At 41.3% G+C, this 14,555-nt stretch overlaps 1 protein-coding gene across 1 annotated transcript; it reads right to left on the bottom strand.

The window, feature by feature from the left end:
• Nucleotides 1–271: 271 nt before the first annotated feature.
• On the bottom strand, nt 272–544 carry LOC129494354 (non-histone chromosomal protein HMG-17-like). The gene has a single exon (XM_055301221.1). It carries the CDS (start codon nt 542–544, stop codon nt 272–274), a length of 273 nt encoding a protein of 90 aa, XP_055157196.1.
• Between the last annotated feature and the right edge of the window lie 14,011 nt (nt 545–14,555).

Here is a 14,555-nt window from a genome sequence, read left to right as displayed (position 1 = left end):
CCAAGAGGAAGTTTCTCAAAACTGGAACGGAAAAGTATTTTTCCCCTTGTTACCAATCTAGCTTCGGAGATAATCTAATAGTGACATATGCCCTTCCCCCAAAACAACAATGAAGTGTTCCGTGTGCTAACAACATAGCTTAAAAAAAAAAAAAGTAAAACAAAATTCTGCGTTTTATTTATTTATTTTTTATTTTATAAAACTTGATAAAAAATACTATTTCAAAGTGTACAGTCACCAGAAGTACACAGTTATCAAAAAAGCATACACTTCACTTGGCATCTCCAGCACCTTCAGCTTTCTGTGCCTGGTCTGTTTTTGCATCTCCATTTTCTGCAGGGTTCTTTCCATCTTTGCCAGCATCAGCTTTCCCCTTTTTCCCTTTGGGTACCTTTTCTTCTTTTTTTGCAGAGGCCTTTTTAGGCTTGGGCTCTGGCTTTGGAGGAGCAGGTTTAGCAGATAACCTTGCAGATCTTCTCTGTGGCTCATCCTTCACCTTGGCTTTATCTCCTTTAGCATCCTCTTCAGCCTTTCTCTTGGGCATGGTGATGACGGCAGTGGGCCGTAGGCGCTGGACGCAGGGATGCAGTAGCACGTGGGCTTTGGCTGGTCCGGGGGTCATTCTCGGCTCTTCTTCACACTGTGCCTTAGGTACTGTTATTATTCTCATTTTACAGATGAACAAACTGAAGCACAGAGGTAAAATAAAATTCCTAAGGTTGTAGAGCTAACAAGTGGCAGAGCAATGATCCAATCCCATGCTGTCTGGTGTCATACTGTACACTATTTTACAATTTGCTGTCTTACCTTCAATATCATATTTTGGAGAGCTTTCTGGGATATCATTATAGCTCATTCCCTTTGACTGCAATGCTACTGTTTACTGTTCCAATGTATTACTATAGAGCAGGCAATTTACCTGTTCCTGCCTTGGTGAGCATATAAGCAGAGTTTTCACAGTGTGCCATAAATATTTTTAAATATGTCTCTTTTTGTATGTGTGTGAGGGTCTTTCTAAGTTAATTACCTCGAAATGAAATTTGTCTACTTCAGAAGGAGCAGATGAGGCCTTCTGTGATCTTGCCATAGCTTCTAACTGACCCCAAGATAATAGCTCACAGAAGGCCGGAGGCTTTTCCCCTTTTTTAGAGAGAGGGAGAGTATGGAAGCACAGAGGCAGAGACAGAACAGGGATCTGTATGTATAGGGCCTGAATCTGACTGGAGAGGAACAATTTTTTCGACCCTCTAAAAGGAAAGGGATTTCCCTCAGACCCATTAGGACAACTATAACAAAAAGACCTCTGGAAATAACAAGTGTTGGTGAGGATGTGGAGAAATTGGGACCCAGGTGCATTGCTGGTGGGAATGTGAAATGTTGCAGCTGCTCTGGGAAACAGTAGGATGGTTCCTCAAACAGCTATGCACAGAATTGCCATATGATCTAACAATTCCACTTCTAGGTATATGCCTAAAAGACTTGAAAGCAGGGTGTATTAGTTTGTTAGGACTGCCACACAAATTACTACAGACTGCATGGCTTAAGCACCAGAAATTAATTTTTTCATAGTTCTGGAGTCTGGGAATCCAAGATAAAGGCGTTGGCAGAGTTGGACTCTTCCGAAGCCTCTCTCCTTGGCTTCTCCCTGTGTCTTTACTTGGTCTTTCTTCCACGTGTCTGTATCCTAATCTCCTCTTCTTCGAAGGATACAAGACATATTGGATTAGGACCCTCCCATATGGCCCTCTTTTACCTGAATTATCTCCTTAAAGACTATTTCTCCAAATACAGTCACAATCTGTGACCCTAGAGGTTAGAATTTCAACAGGAGTTGTTGAGGGGGGTTGTAGTTTATCCCATAACACAGGGACTCAAGCAGATGTTGTGTCCCAATGCTCCTAGCAGTCTTTTTTTTTTAAAATATTTTACTTATTTATTCATGAGACACACACATAAAGAGGCAGAGGCATAGGCAGAGGGAGAAGCAGGCTCACTGCAAGGAGCCCAATGTAGGACTTGATCCCAGGACCTGGGATCACGCCCTGAGCCAAAGGCAGAGGCTCGACTACTGAGCCACCCAGGGGCCCTGCTCCTAGCAGTCTCATTCACAATAATAATAAGGTGGAAACAACCCAAATTTCTACCAACAATGAATGGATGAATAAAATGTGGTATCTACATACAGTGGAATATTATTCAGCCAGAAGGATGAATGATCTTCTGATATAAGATACAAGATGAATGAACCTTGTAAACTTCATGCTGAGACAAGTAAGCCAGACAGAAAAGGACAGATATTTTGTGATCCCACTTATATGAGGTACTGAGAATAGACAAATTCATAGAGACAGAGAAGAGACAGAAGGTAGAGTAGAGGTTGCCATGGCCCTGGGGAATGAGGAAATGGGAGCTATTGTTTCATGAGTATGGAGTTTCCATCTGGGATAATGAAGTTCTGGAAATGGATAGTAGTGATGATTGCACAAAATTCTGAATGGACTCGATGGCTCTGAATTATACACTTAAAAATGGTTAAAATGGTAAATGTAATGTTCTGTATATTTTACCACAATAAAAAAAAGGAGATGGAAGGGTAATAATATCTGACTTGGGATCTTGCTGTGAGAGGTAACAGTGTATTCTTTGTGAAAGCACCTTCTGGGGTACATGGAAGATGCTCCCTAAATGTTGGCTGCTATTTGTTCCTCCTCTCCTTCTCCCTCAGGTCTTCTATCATATTCTACATTTCCTTCTGAGTTGCATTAATTTCTAAGTTCAGAATCTGTATGGAATGAATTGTGTGCTCCCCAAAGTCATATGTTGAAGCCCTAACCCCCAGTGTGACTGTAGTTGGAGACTGTGTCTTGGGAAGTAATTAAGGTTAAATGAAGTCATAAGGGTGGGGCCCTAATCTGCTAGGACTGGCATTCTTACAAGAAGAGGAGGAGACACCAGAGATCTCTATCTCCTTGTACATACAGAGAAGAGGACATATGAGGACACAGTGAGAAGGTGGCTGTCTGCAAGCCCGGAAGAGAATTCAAACCAGAAACCAACCCCAAAGGCACCTTGATCTTAGACATCTAGCCTCCACAACTGTGAGAAGATAAGTTTTTGTTGTTTAAACCACTGAGCCTCTGACATTTTGTTATGGTGTTCCTAGGAGACTAATACAGAGTCTGAGGATATGGTTTTAGGGCTAACTTTCCACTATCCAATTAGACATTACTTTCCAACCAAGCATCATTTCTAATCTCACCAGGTGGTTACCTTTCTCAGCTTGGGCTTTTTCACTCTGCTGTCTCTGGGTGAGTATTTAGAACATTCAAATTAACTTAGTATTAGCCTGAGGAAAAAAGGAATTAGAAGGAAAATATGTTATAAAAACAAATTGCCTTGTGGGTTTCTGAGACAAATATGACTTATGTTTAGAATGTCTGTGCAACTGCTCTCTCCCCATGGATACTGATAACTAAGTGTTGGCTGTAAATGACACAAATACAAATATAGAACTGGAGGTGCATATGTGGATTAAGTAAGTTGTTCAAATAGAAAAAGCTGATAGAAACCAATTTACATGGAAGTGAGAGTAGGTGGGAGAGAACAAATTAGAAAGAGCATGGCTTTTGCAATTAAACAGGTTAAGACAATCTGGCTTTTACAAATTGTATGACCTTAGGGGTGCCTGGGTGGCTCAGTCATTGACTGTCCAACTCTTGGTGTCAGCTCAGATCATGATCTCAGGGTCATGGGATCAAACTCCATGTTGAGCTCCACACTCAGCATGGGGTCTGCTTGGGATTCTCTCCCTTTCTTTCTGTCCCTCCTGCCCTGCTCATGCACTCTCTCTCTAAAATAAACAGATAAAATCTTTAAAAACCTAAACAAATTGTATGACCTTAGCTAAGTCAGCTAACCTGAATTTTTCCCTTTGCAAAATGGGAATAAAGTACTTATTCTAAAGTGTGATGGTAGAGAGTCACATGAGGCAATGTTTGTAAAGCATGGATAAACTGATTGACTTCCTTTTCTATTTTGGAATAGAATTAATCAAGCAGATGTTTTCTTAAAGACCTATAGAATGTAAAATAGAGGAGAAGAAAGACTGACATTTACCAACTGATAAAGAGAGCAGAAAAAGTAAGGACATGTGAGGGGTTGGTAAATTTAGTGGAAGGTGAGGAGAGAATAGGGCTTAGTTCTTAACAGAGGCTTAAAAACAGAATCTGTGGAATAGATCACATTATCATATGAATATATTACATCTGTCCAGCTACAAGTAACAAAAGACTCAAACAAGGTGCCTTAGGTGGTAGGGATATTTATTCCTTATTTAATAATAAATTTGGTGGTAGACTTTTTTAAAAAGTTGTATTTATTTAAGTAATCTCCACATTGCTTCCATGTGGGGCTTGAACTCACAACCCCAAGATTAAGAGTCTCAGGCTCTTCTGACTGAGCTAGCCAGACACCCCCATGGTAGACTTTTTAAATCAGAGAAGAAGATTCTTGCCCAGAAGCCAGGTAGTTAATGTCTTCAGGAAGCTCATTGGCCAGAAGTAGATCACATGGTTACTTCTAATCACAAAGATGACTGAGAGAAAGAGTATTTGGCTTAAGCCTCTATAGTTTGAAGAAGGCAAGGGAGATGGAGAAGGTATAATTAATTGGTCTGCAACACTGGGCTTAGATTGGTAGGGGGGACAAGAATGACTCCTTGCTCCATTGACCTGGATGGATTTGATGTCTATTTATTTATTTATTTATTTATTTATTTATTTATTTATTCATCCATCCATTCATTTATTTATAAGATTTTATTTATTTATTTATTTATTTATTTATTTATTTATTTATTTAAGAGAGAGAGAATGAGAGAGAGCACGAATGATAGGGAGGGGGAGAGGGAAAGAGAGAAGCAGACTCCCTCTGAACAGGGAGCCCAACGCGGGGCTCAATCTCAGATCTTGATGTGAGCCAAAGGCAGATGTTTAAGCTTAAGGGACTGAGCCACCCAGGCACCCCTGATGTCTGTATTTAAACTGCTTCCTTTAGGAAGGAAAAATGGGAACTTTCCCATATCCCTTCTCGAATATCTTCTCTCTTTATTAGATGTTCAAAACTTACTTACATATGAAAGCCTACTATTCATTCATTCATGCATGTATGTGGGCATTCATTTTAAAAATTAATTCACTTAATAAGTATCAATTGAATACCTAGCATGTGCAAGGAACCAAACGTGGGTCCCTGGTCTTAGGTAAGTCCTTTATCTTAGATAGCTAAAGAAAGCAGAATGGGGGCACCTGGGTGGCTCAGTGGCTGAGTGCCTGCCTTTGGCTCAAGTCATGATCTCAGGGTCCTAGGATCAAATCCCACATCGGGCTCCCCCCCCCCCCCGGGGAATCTGCTTCTCCCTCTGCCTGTGTCTCTGCCTCTGTCTCTCATGAATAAATAAATAAAATCTTTAAGGAAAAAAAAGAAAAAAAAAGATAGCAGGATACCTGATATGAGCTAAGTACAGAGGACTCTAGAAACTCACCAAATTGTGCAATTTCATGACCTTGAAGATTCATCAAAGATAAAACTTGCAATTTTGCTGAGATATGAATTCAAACCACCTGCACTGTCCTGCTGGTGTTTGGAGGGAGCCACGTTCCTAGTGAGTGAATTTAGCTGAGTCTCAACATTTTCACTCAGTGTTCCTTTGTTAAATACATGTTTTATAAAAAAATTGTAGGCTACAGTGACATTTCTAAGATTAGGGGTTGGGTGAGGTTTCAGAACTGTCACTCAATAATATAAAAAGTCAAGCCTATTAGAAAACCATATATTCTAAAAGTCAGTCATGAGTTTTTGCTAACTTCCATCTTACTTGTAATATTTACTTAATATTTACAAAAGACAATTCACTTAAAATAAACAGAACTGTGGTGCCAGGGTGGCTCAGTTGGTTAAGTGTCTGCCTTCAGCTCAGGTCATGATCCTGGGGTCTTGGGATTGAGCCCCATGTTGGGCTTCCTGCTCGATAGGAAGTTTGCTTCTCCCAGACTTATTTAAAGATTTTAAATAAAATCTTTAAAAAATGAACAAAATCTAGTCCTTCCTTAAGAAAAAAATGTCCCTAATCAACTGTCCCTAATCAGTTGTACTTTTAATGCATACTAGAGTAAAACGTAACTATTAAAATACATTTATTTCACCTAAAATCCAGTAGTATACACATACACAGCCTTGGAAATCACTTAAACCAGGTTTAGATCCTGGTTCTGATATATTTATTAGTGGTATATCCTTGGATAAATTACATAGTGTCTTTGACTGCCAGGTTCCTCATCTGAATGTGGGACTGAAAATCCCTATTTCACAAGCAATGCTGAGAGAACCAAATGAGATATAGCACATATCTTACACATAGATTAGTGTAGTCCCTGGTACATAGAAACCTTCCAGGTAATGATAGCTTATATCGACTATGGATGGTAGTTTAGATTCGCTAATTGCTGAATCCAGCTGTCTTCCTGGAAACAAAGACAAAAAGAGTAAACCATTTGATTCCATCCTAGTAGTATAGATTTTTTTTGGAGGGGGAGGGGTGCTAAACATAGGCATCTCCAAGGAGGTGTCAGAAATCCATTAAACAGTTCTCAGAGGATTGGTAAATGGTGATTGGAATGAAGAAGAAAAGGGTGAATCTGAGGTAGAATTGAAACAAGATAACATACCCACTCTTGAGTAGCCAATGGCAAGAACAATCTGAAGGGAGTGCTGTCCAGTCACGAGGGTGCTGAAATGACTACATGACGCAGCCAGCAAGTTGCAAGTGTGTCTGAACATGTCTCTGCTTTTTAACCAACATATCTCAGGTACGCCTACTCTTCTCTACCTTTCTCACAGTCTGTCACCTCAACCTTCCACCTACACCTACCATTCTCACTCCAGGCTCCACATCCCACCCCGTCATCTTTTCCAGCTGGCTGAATGCTGACCTTCCTGCAAATAATGCTCACTGCTGCCAGCACATGCTTCGTTCCTAGGATGGTGCTGAGTGTGGGAAGTAGCTGGAATGAGTCTTTGAGGGCTGATGACTACTCAACATTTTTTCCTTCAGTCATAAATAGCCCCCAGTGTTAATGTGGCTGGATTACAGCCTCAAAGCCTGGAGATACTGAGGATGACAGCTTTCAGAAACAATGTTATAGGTGCCTCTTATTCTGTGCTAAACCTTCAGCTCTGTCTCCGACATCTCTCAGCATGGACTGCTCCTGTGCTCCATCCAGTGAGGCCTCTGTATGTAATACCTTGCTTTAATTCCTGTCTTCTTGTTCTTTAAGCTTATGAGAGCCTTCTTTCTTTCCCAATCAAGATGTGTCTTTCCCATATTTAAATGTCCAGTGTAAACTTCTCATCCTCCAGAACACCCTATCTGAAAGCAATATTTCTTTCTTCTGAAATCCTATAGCATTTTAACTTTGGATATGCCACTTAATCCTTGTTTATAAGTTGCCTTAAGTTCATTTTGAAAATGGCTAGAACATGTGGCAGTTTTGTCTCTCCAGCCAAACTTGAGGCATCAGAGAATAGGAACCAATGTGTCTGCATGTTCACTATTCCATATAGATCCAGACACCATAGCAGGAGATACAGTGGTGCTCAATAAATGTTTATGGATTGAATAACAGAAGAAAATGACTTTGGGGGAAATGAAAGGCACAGAAAAGTGACTGGAAGTTGACTAATAGCCTCTCAGGAAAGGCATAGGAACAGATAATATGATAGGTTGTTACTTTCCCCCTGAATAGGCCCAAAAGGATAATTGGGAAATGGGCATGGGGGGAATTGGATGGAATAGGGGTGGAACAGGCTACAACAGGATTTACAGTTAAAAATTCAGACGTACCTCAGCCTAAAACTTTAGAGTTTCATGGAATTCAATCTAATCTGATTAAATGGTCATAGAAAGATAGAGTCACCAAGTTTGAAGGGACTCAGGGTCACTCCAAAAGGCATTGGCTGATGCATGATTCACCTTTTCAACATCCCCACTGGGTGGGCATCAAACCTTTGCTCAGACACCTCTAGTACTGGGGACTTTACTAGCTGTAGAGACAATATATTCAATGGAATTATAGTTTGGCTTACTTCCACAATTTAAAAAGTTTGAGAGCTCAGTATACACTAGCACTGTGGCAGGTACTCCTGCTGGGAAGGAAGAGCTAACCTATGGCTCTGCATTTCTGTGGATCCTCTGGAGCTGTGGTGCATTTTCTACGACCTTTTGCAAGGAACATCTCTATCTTTTCTATCTTCTCTTGTCCTTTCCTCTGTGGTTATTCTTTCCCACAACTTGCTTTTCCAACTTCCCTCTACCCCATATCTTTTATGTCTTCAACATGATTTAGGCTTCCTAGGAGATTTCAAATCCTAAGGTAGCTTCCTGAAAATACTGAGGACAAAGAGAATGACTACTCTCTATGCTTACAGCATTGTTAAGAACTAGAAGAAACCTTAAAGATTATGTATCCAACTCTGTCATGTCACTAAGGGCCAGAGTGGAAAAATGCTTCATCCCTGATCAAATAGATAGTGAGGTGAGTGAGATTAACAGTCAATCATTTCACATAGTAGATCCCAGGGGGAATATTTCCAGTGACCAATACTCAAGTATGTAAAGTGAAAGGACAGTAAGAATTTGAGCTGGCATGGATGTCACATTTACATATATTTGCATACACCCACACCAAGTCCCTGCAATCTCTTCTCAGTTATTTCTCAAGTGAGAATGTATCATTGCTTCCCTTGTTTGTCATTTTTAACTTTTCATTTCTCTATTCCTCTTCACCCACTCACAGTCTTTGGCCCGGATTCCCTGCAGCATGCAAGGAAAAAAACTGTATTCACAGTTCATTAAAATTAAACTTCAGACACCTGTGTTTCTCTGACCATCTGGTTCCTCCTAGAACAGCCACTTCCTAAAGACAGGGGATCTTGGCCTCAATTACCCATCCAGTGCCCGGAAAAGGGGGATGCTTAGCAAGAAAGGCCCAGGTTGGAAAGGCTGATTGTTACAGACAGAGCCACCCAGAGGTTGTTGGGATACATGGTCTGACAGGGATTTTAATTCAAGACTGTATATTCTTTGAAAGTAGGGACTTTCTTATCTATCACCTTATCTCCAGAACTTAGGTAAGGGTTTAAAAGCCAAATACCAGTTAGTTATCTACTGAATGAATCACCTACATAGAATATAAAAATATTTGGTATTTTGGAGACTTTCCAGCCACCCTTTTGCTTGATCTCCACTACAGGTTTCTAAAGTGAGCATCATTTGGGAAAATGTTGTATGAAGTCCCAAGTGCTATACCAATGTGATGTTGTTTTTGACAACATTAATGGATTAATCAGTTTTTAGAACACATATTCCCAACCCTAGATTAGGTTCCTGGGATTCAGAGTTAAAAAATTTATCCTCAAGAACTTATTAGAGAAGAAAGACAAATAAATTCTCAATAAGGACATCTGAAGGCAGCATAAAGGAATCTAATTTGAATCAGTTTAGACAAAAGAGGAGAATTTGTCATAAGGTATAGAGGTATCTCATGGCTTCAGTGGTGATTTAAATATTTTTAAAAATATTTATTTGACAGAGAGAAAGTGAGCACAAGCAGGGAGAATGGTACAGGGAGAGAGAGAAGCAGACTCCCTGCTGAGCAGGGAGCCCAACTCCCGGCTCAATCCCAGGACTCCTGGACCATGACCCCAGCAGAAGGCAGATGCCCAGCCAACTGAGCCACCCAGGCAGCCCTTTGTGGTGATTTAAAAATAGCTCCATGTGGGGTGCCTGGATGGTTCAGTCGGTGAAGCATCTGCCCTTTGGGTCAGGTCATGGTCCCAGGGTCCTGGGATTGAGCCCCGTGTTGGGTTCCCTGCTCACTGGGGAGCCTGCTTCTCCCTCTCCTCCTCACTCATGCTTTTTCTCTCTGTTTGAAATAAATAAATAAAATCTTAAAAAAATAAAAATGTTTCCACAAGTTCTCTGAGAACATTCCTTTCAAGAGGCGGGACTTCATTCCCCTCCCCTGGGGCGTGGGCTGGATTTGTGACACACTCCCAAGGAAAGGACTGCAAAGGAATGATGTGTGATTCCTGAGGTTTATTATCTCAGTTCTGGAGGTCAGAGGCTGAAGTCAAGGTGTCAGAAATCTTGTTTCCTTCAGAGGGCTGTGAGGGAGAAGCTGTTCCATGCCTCTTGCCTAGCTTCTCGTGGTTTGCTGGCAATCTTTTGTTGTTTACCCTGGTCTCTGTCTTCATCTTGACACAGTGTTTTCCTTTATGGGCTATCTGTTCTGTGCCCAAAGTCCTCATTTTAAAAGGACATCTGTCACATTGGATGAAGGCCTAGCCTAATGGCCCAATTTTAATGTGATTACCTCTATAAAGACCTTCTCTCCCACTAGGGGCACTTTCTGAGGTCCTGGGGGTTAGGACTTCAAGATGTGAATTTTTGGGAGTACACAATTCAACCCATAGCAATCATAAAAGGCCTTGTGGCTTCCTCCCTACTCTTTCTCTTGGATCACTCACTCCAGGGGAATCCAGCTGCCATGTTTTGAGAACACTCAAGAGGACCGATGGTAAGGTTCACAAGTCAGGGAACTAAGTTCTCTGGCTAACAGCCATGTGAATGAGCCACCTCGAAAGCATATCTTTCAGCCTCAGTCAAGCCTTGAGATGACTGTGGCTCTCTCTGACATGTTTCCCCTCCCATACCGCCTTTATTGAGGTATAATCAACATTTAAAAATTGTATATATTTAAGGTGTACAAGTTAGTGATTTGATATAACGATACACTGTGAGATCATCATCACAGGCTAATTAACATAATCATCACCTCTCATAATCACCATCTGTTTTTGTGGGTATGGCCAGATCATTTAGGATTTATCCTCTTAGCAAATTTCAAGGATACAAGACAATATAACTATAGTCACCACACTGTACATTAGATCTCTAGAACTTATCCATCTTGGTTAACTGAAACTTTGTGCTCCTCGATCAACATTTCCCAACCGCACCCCCTTCCCAGCCCTTGGTAACCACCATTTCACTCTGCTTCTATGAATCTGACTTTTTAGATTACACATGTAAGTGAAACCATGTAGTATATTATTTGTCTTTCTATGTCTGCCTTATTTCACTTACTTAGCATAATGTCCTCCAGGTTCATCCATGTTGCAAATGGCAGGATTTCCCTTTTTTGAAAGAGCTGAATAATATTCCATTTTGTGTGTGTGTGTGTACCTAGCTCTATCTATTATCTATCATCTATCTATCTATCATCTATCTCCTGTCTATCTATCTATCTATCTATCTATCTATCTATCTATCTATCTATCTATCTCTATAACATTTTCCTTATCCATTCATCTGATGACAACATTCAGGTTGTTTCCATATTTTGGCTATTGTGAATAATGCTGCCATGAACATGGGAGTACAGGTATCTCTTTGAGATCCTGATTTCATTTCCTTTGGATAAATACCCAGAAGTGGGATTGCTGGCTCAGAAGGTAGTCCTATTTTTAATTTTTTTGAGGAACCTCCACACTGTTTTCCACAGTGGCTGCACCAATTTACATTCCCACCAGCAGTGCACCAGGGTTTTGGATGACATCTTGTCTACAGTCTCATGAAAGACACTGAGCAGAATCATTTGGCTCAGCTGCTCCTGAATTCCTGGCTTGCAGAAATTATGAGATAATGAATGTTTGTTGTTTTAAGCTGCTAACTTTTGGGGTAATTTGTTATGCAGCAAAAATGAACTAAAACAGACCCCACAGGAAGGGAGAAGGCAGAAACCAGAGTCTAGAAAGTAGACAGAACTCTCGGCCTCTGGCTACCCTGTCTACTGTTTTTTTCCAGTACTTTATCCATAGAGAGAAGCATGGTAACCTCATTGCTCCTGAGTTTTACATGTTTCAGTTCCAATTAACACAGAAATCCTAATTCCAAATTTCTGATTAAGAGAGTGTGCAGTCTAATTTGTGTCAGCTGTGGCAGGGGATAGGTTTAGGACAAATCCAAGTTTTGTGACATTTGAAGATTATATAATTGTGGGGAGTCTCATTAAGGAAAAGAACATCAGTTCACATACAAAAAATGATTACTTAGAGTGAATGGGAAAATAAATCACATGAAACTAAAAATGTTCTAAAGCTGACAAATACCAAAATATTATAATATTTTAAAATTGTGTGATATTTGAATTGATTAACTCTGATGGCTGGAAGAGGTTTCCATAGGCTATGTTCTGGCTCTGTACATGACCAACCCACATGCATCTGGGCTGTAGGCCACATGAAGGCAACGATCTGAATTCTGGCTTTGGGTTTTCATGTATGATGCTGGGTGAGTTGATGCAGCAGATGATGGCAGAGCTGTGGAAGTCACTCTCCATTGGGGTGACTACCCATACTTAACTATAGGTGAAACTATTTAAAAGTCATATAGATATATGGAGCAACCCCAAGTATATTCCCACCTCAACTACCCCTTAGGCGGATTTCACATTGCCTACAGCCACTCTAAAGCTGTAAGAGGGAAAGCGTGATGGGGGAAGCCAGGGTGGAAACACAGTGGTTTGAGCCAATTGTGACTAAAATTACTTGTAAATTTTTACTAAAAGCACCTGACCTTGTGAATATATAGCTTATGGCCTTCCCAGAACCTTGGAAGAGTCCAGGCAAGTGAGAAGCCCCAAAGCTTTGGTTTGTCATCTTCATGGAAAAATTGCTTCTGGGCAGGGTTTTGTAGAACAAAAGGACAGGTGGAGATTTAACCTGAACCTGGTGGGTGAGTTGGGTGTTCCCTGAGAAAATAAAGAAATTCTATGATGATAAATAATTATAGTCTACAGTGAAGAGGGATTTGAACATGGAAGTGGAAGCAGACATGGGGAATTGACTCAAGCTTGCATGGTAGACCTCAGGGAGGGCTTGTGTGGAGAATGACATCTGAGGTGAATTACAGAGGGTGAGTGGGAGTGAGGTGGGGCGGAGAATGTTCTGGGTAGATAGGTGGCATATGTAAATGGGGGAGGTGTGGGAGACCGTGGCTGACCGCAAATGTTTTAGTGATGTTTAGTAAAGGGTGTGAGGATGGCCTTGCCAAGAAGCTGAAATCAACCCAGGGCAGATCTTGAGGGGGCTTTGCATGCCAGGCTATGCTCTTCAGACTATCTCCTGAAGGACACAGAGACTCAGGGAATGGAGCAGAGAACTCAGATGATCAGATTTGCATTAGTACACCAGCCTGGCACTTTTAGCCACTATGGGTGACTCAGTGGTGTTAAAAGAAAAAGTTTTACAGACAGTTTACTAATCTAGTAAGCTCTTATTCGGTGATGTATGAATTGTGCAGCATCTACTCTAGCAGATAGAAGAGCCCTGAAGAGCTGTGCAAGGTGAGAGATGTTCATAGACCAATGTGAGTAGGAACAAGAAAGGTATAGTGGGCACTTGCTGACAAGTCAAAGCAGGGTTACTTCCTGGAAATGGAGAAGGGGGAAGTCATGGAGGTGGCTCAGGGAATCTGTGTTGAGCAGGCAAGTGCCAACTAGTTGACCTTGGCCTTCCTTTTCTGGCAGAGCTGAGCATAGGAATTTAACTAAGTTTTGGTTCAATGACATGGGCTTAGCTTGAGCAACTCCATCTTGGGCCTCATGTGTTACTTTAGCAGCGGAAACAGGGACTCCTTCCCATCACATATATATGGAAATGTGGGGGGAAAATTGCAAAATAATTTAAAAGGTATGACTGAACTCACATGGAGAGAAAGGAAATCCTGAAGAGCCAGAACCTAAAGAGCCAGTCTCCTAAAAGCTGGAAAAGTAGAACTTGAGTGGTGGTTCCAAGGGGAAGGAGACTGGATGAGGTCTTCGGAGTGGAGGCTTGGGGCTGTAATGGCCACCGTGGGAGGGGAGTCTAGACTGCGGGCTTGGCAGATAGAACACTGGAACCAACTCCAGGAGCCGTAAATCTGGCTGTTGCCAGGGTCACTATCACTAAAGGGTTAAGACTTTGGAAACAGCAGATACAAGGTCATTCCTTCTTGTGCTTCAGACGTGGAGACGTCTCAGGTACCTTGATTCCCCCCAGGCTCTGGGCTTGTTTGCCACCTATTAGAAGCTTATATACGTACGTGTGGACATCCTACAATGTGCCAGGTCTCATGCACTAGGGACATAAAGTTTTTTATTTATTTATTTTTGTTTGTTTGTTTGTTTTAAAGCTGCTGAGTGATTATCTGCGAACATTTCCAGTGAGAAAAAAGTTTGGAAAATTTTGGGATTTCTTTCCTTTTGCTGGTTGTTGCCTCTGCATTTTTCTTTTTCCTCCAAGCCTTTGCAGAGTCTTTGAGCCAGGATGAATTGATTTCAGTACGCGCATCTGGGCAGAAGGACCCAGGGGTGGGGCGGGAGGTGTCCCACCCATAAAGAGCATCTATAAGTCTCTATCAAGAGTCTCAATCCTAGGTCTGGTGCCTTGACTAGGAG

The sequence above is a fragment of the Nyctereutes procyonoides genome, unplaced genomic scaffold, assembly GCF_905146905.1.
Source record: "Nyctereutes procyonoides isolate TBG_1078 unplaced genomic scaffold, NYPRO_anot_genome, whole genome shotgun sequence".
Lineage (NCBI taxonomy): Eukaryota > Metazoa > Chordata > Mammalia > Carnivora > Canidae > Nyctereutes > Nyctereutes procyonoides.
This window is presented reverse-complemented; position numbering and strand designations above follow the sequence as displayed.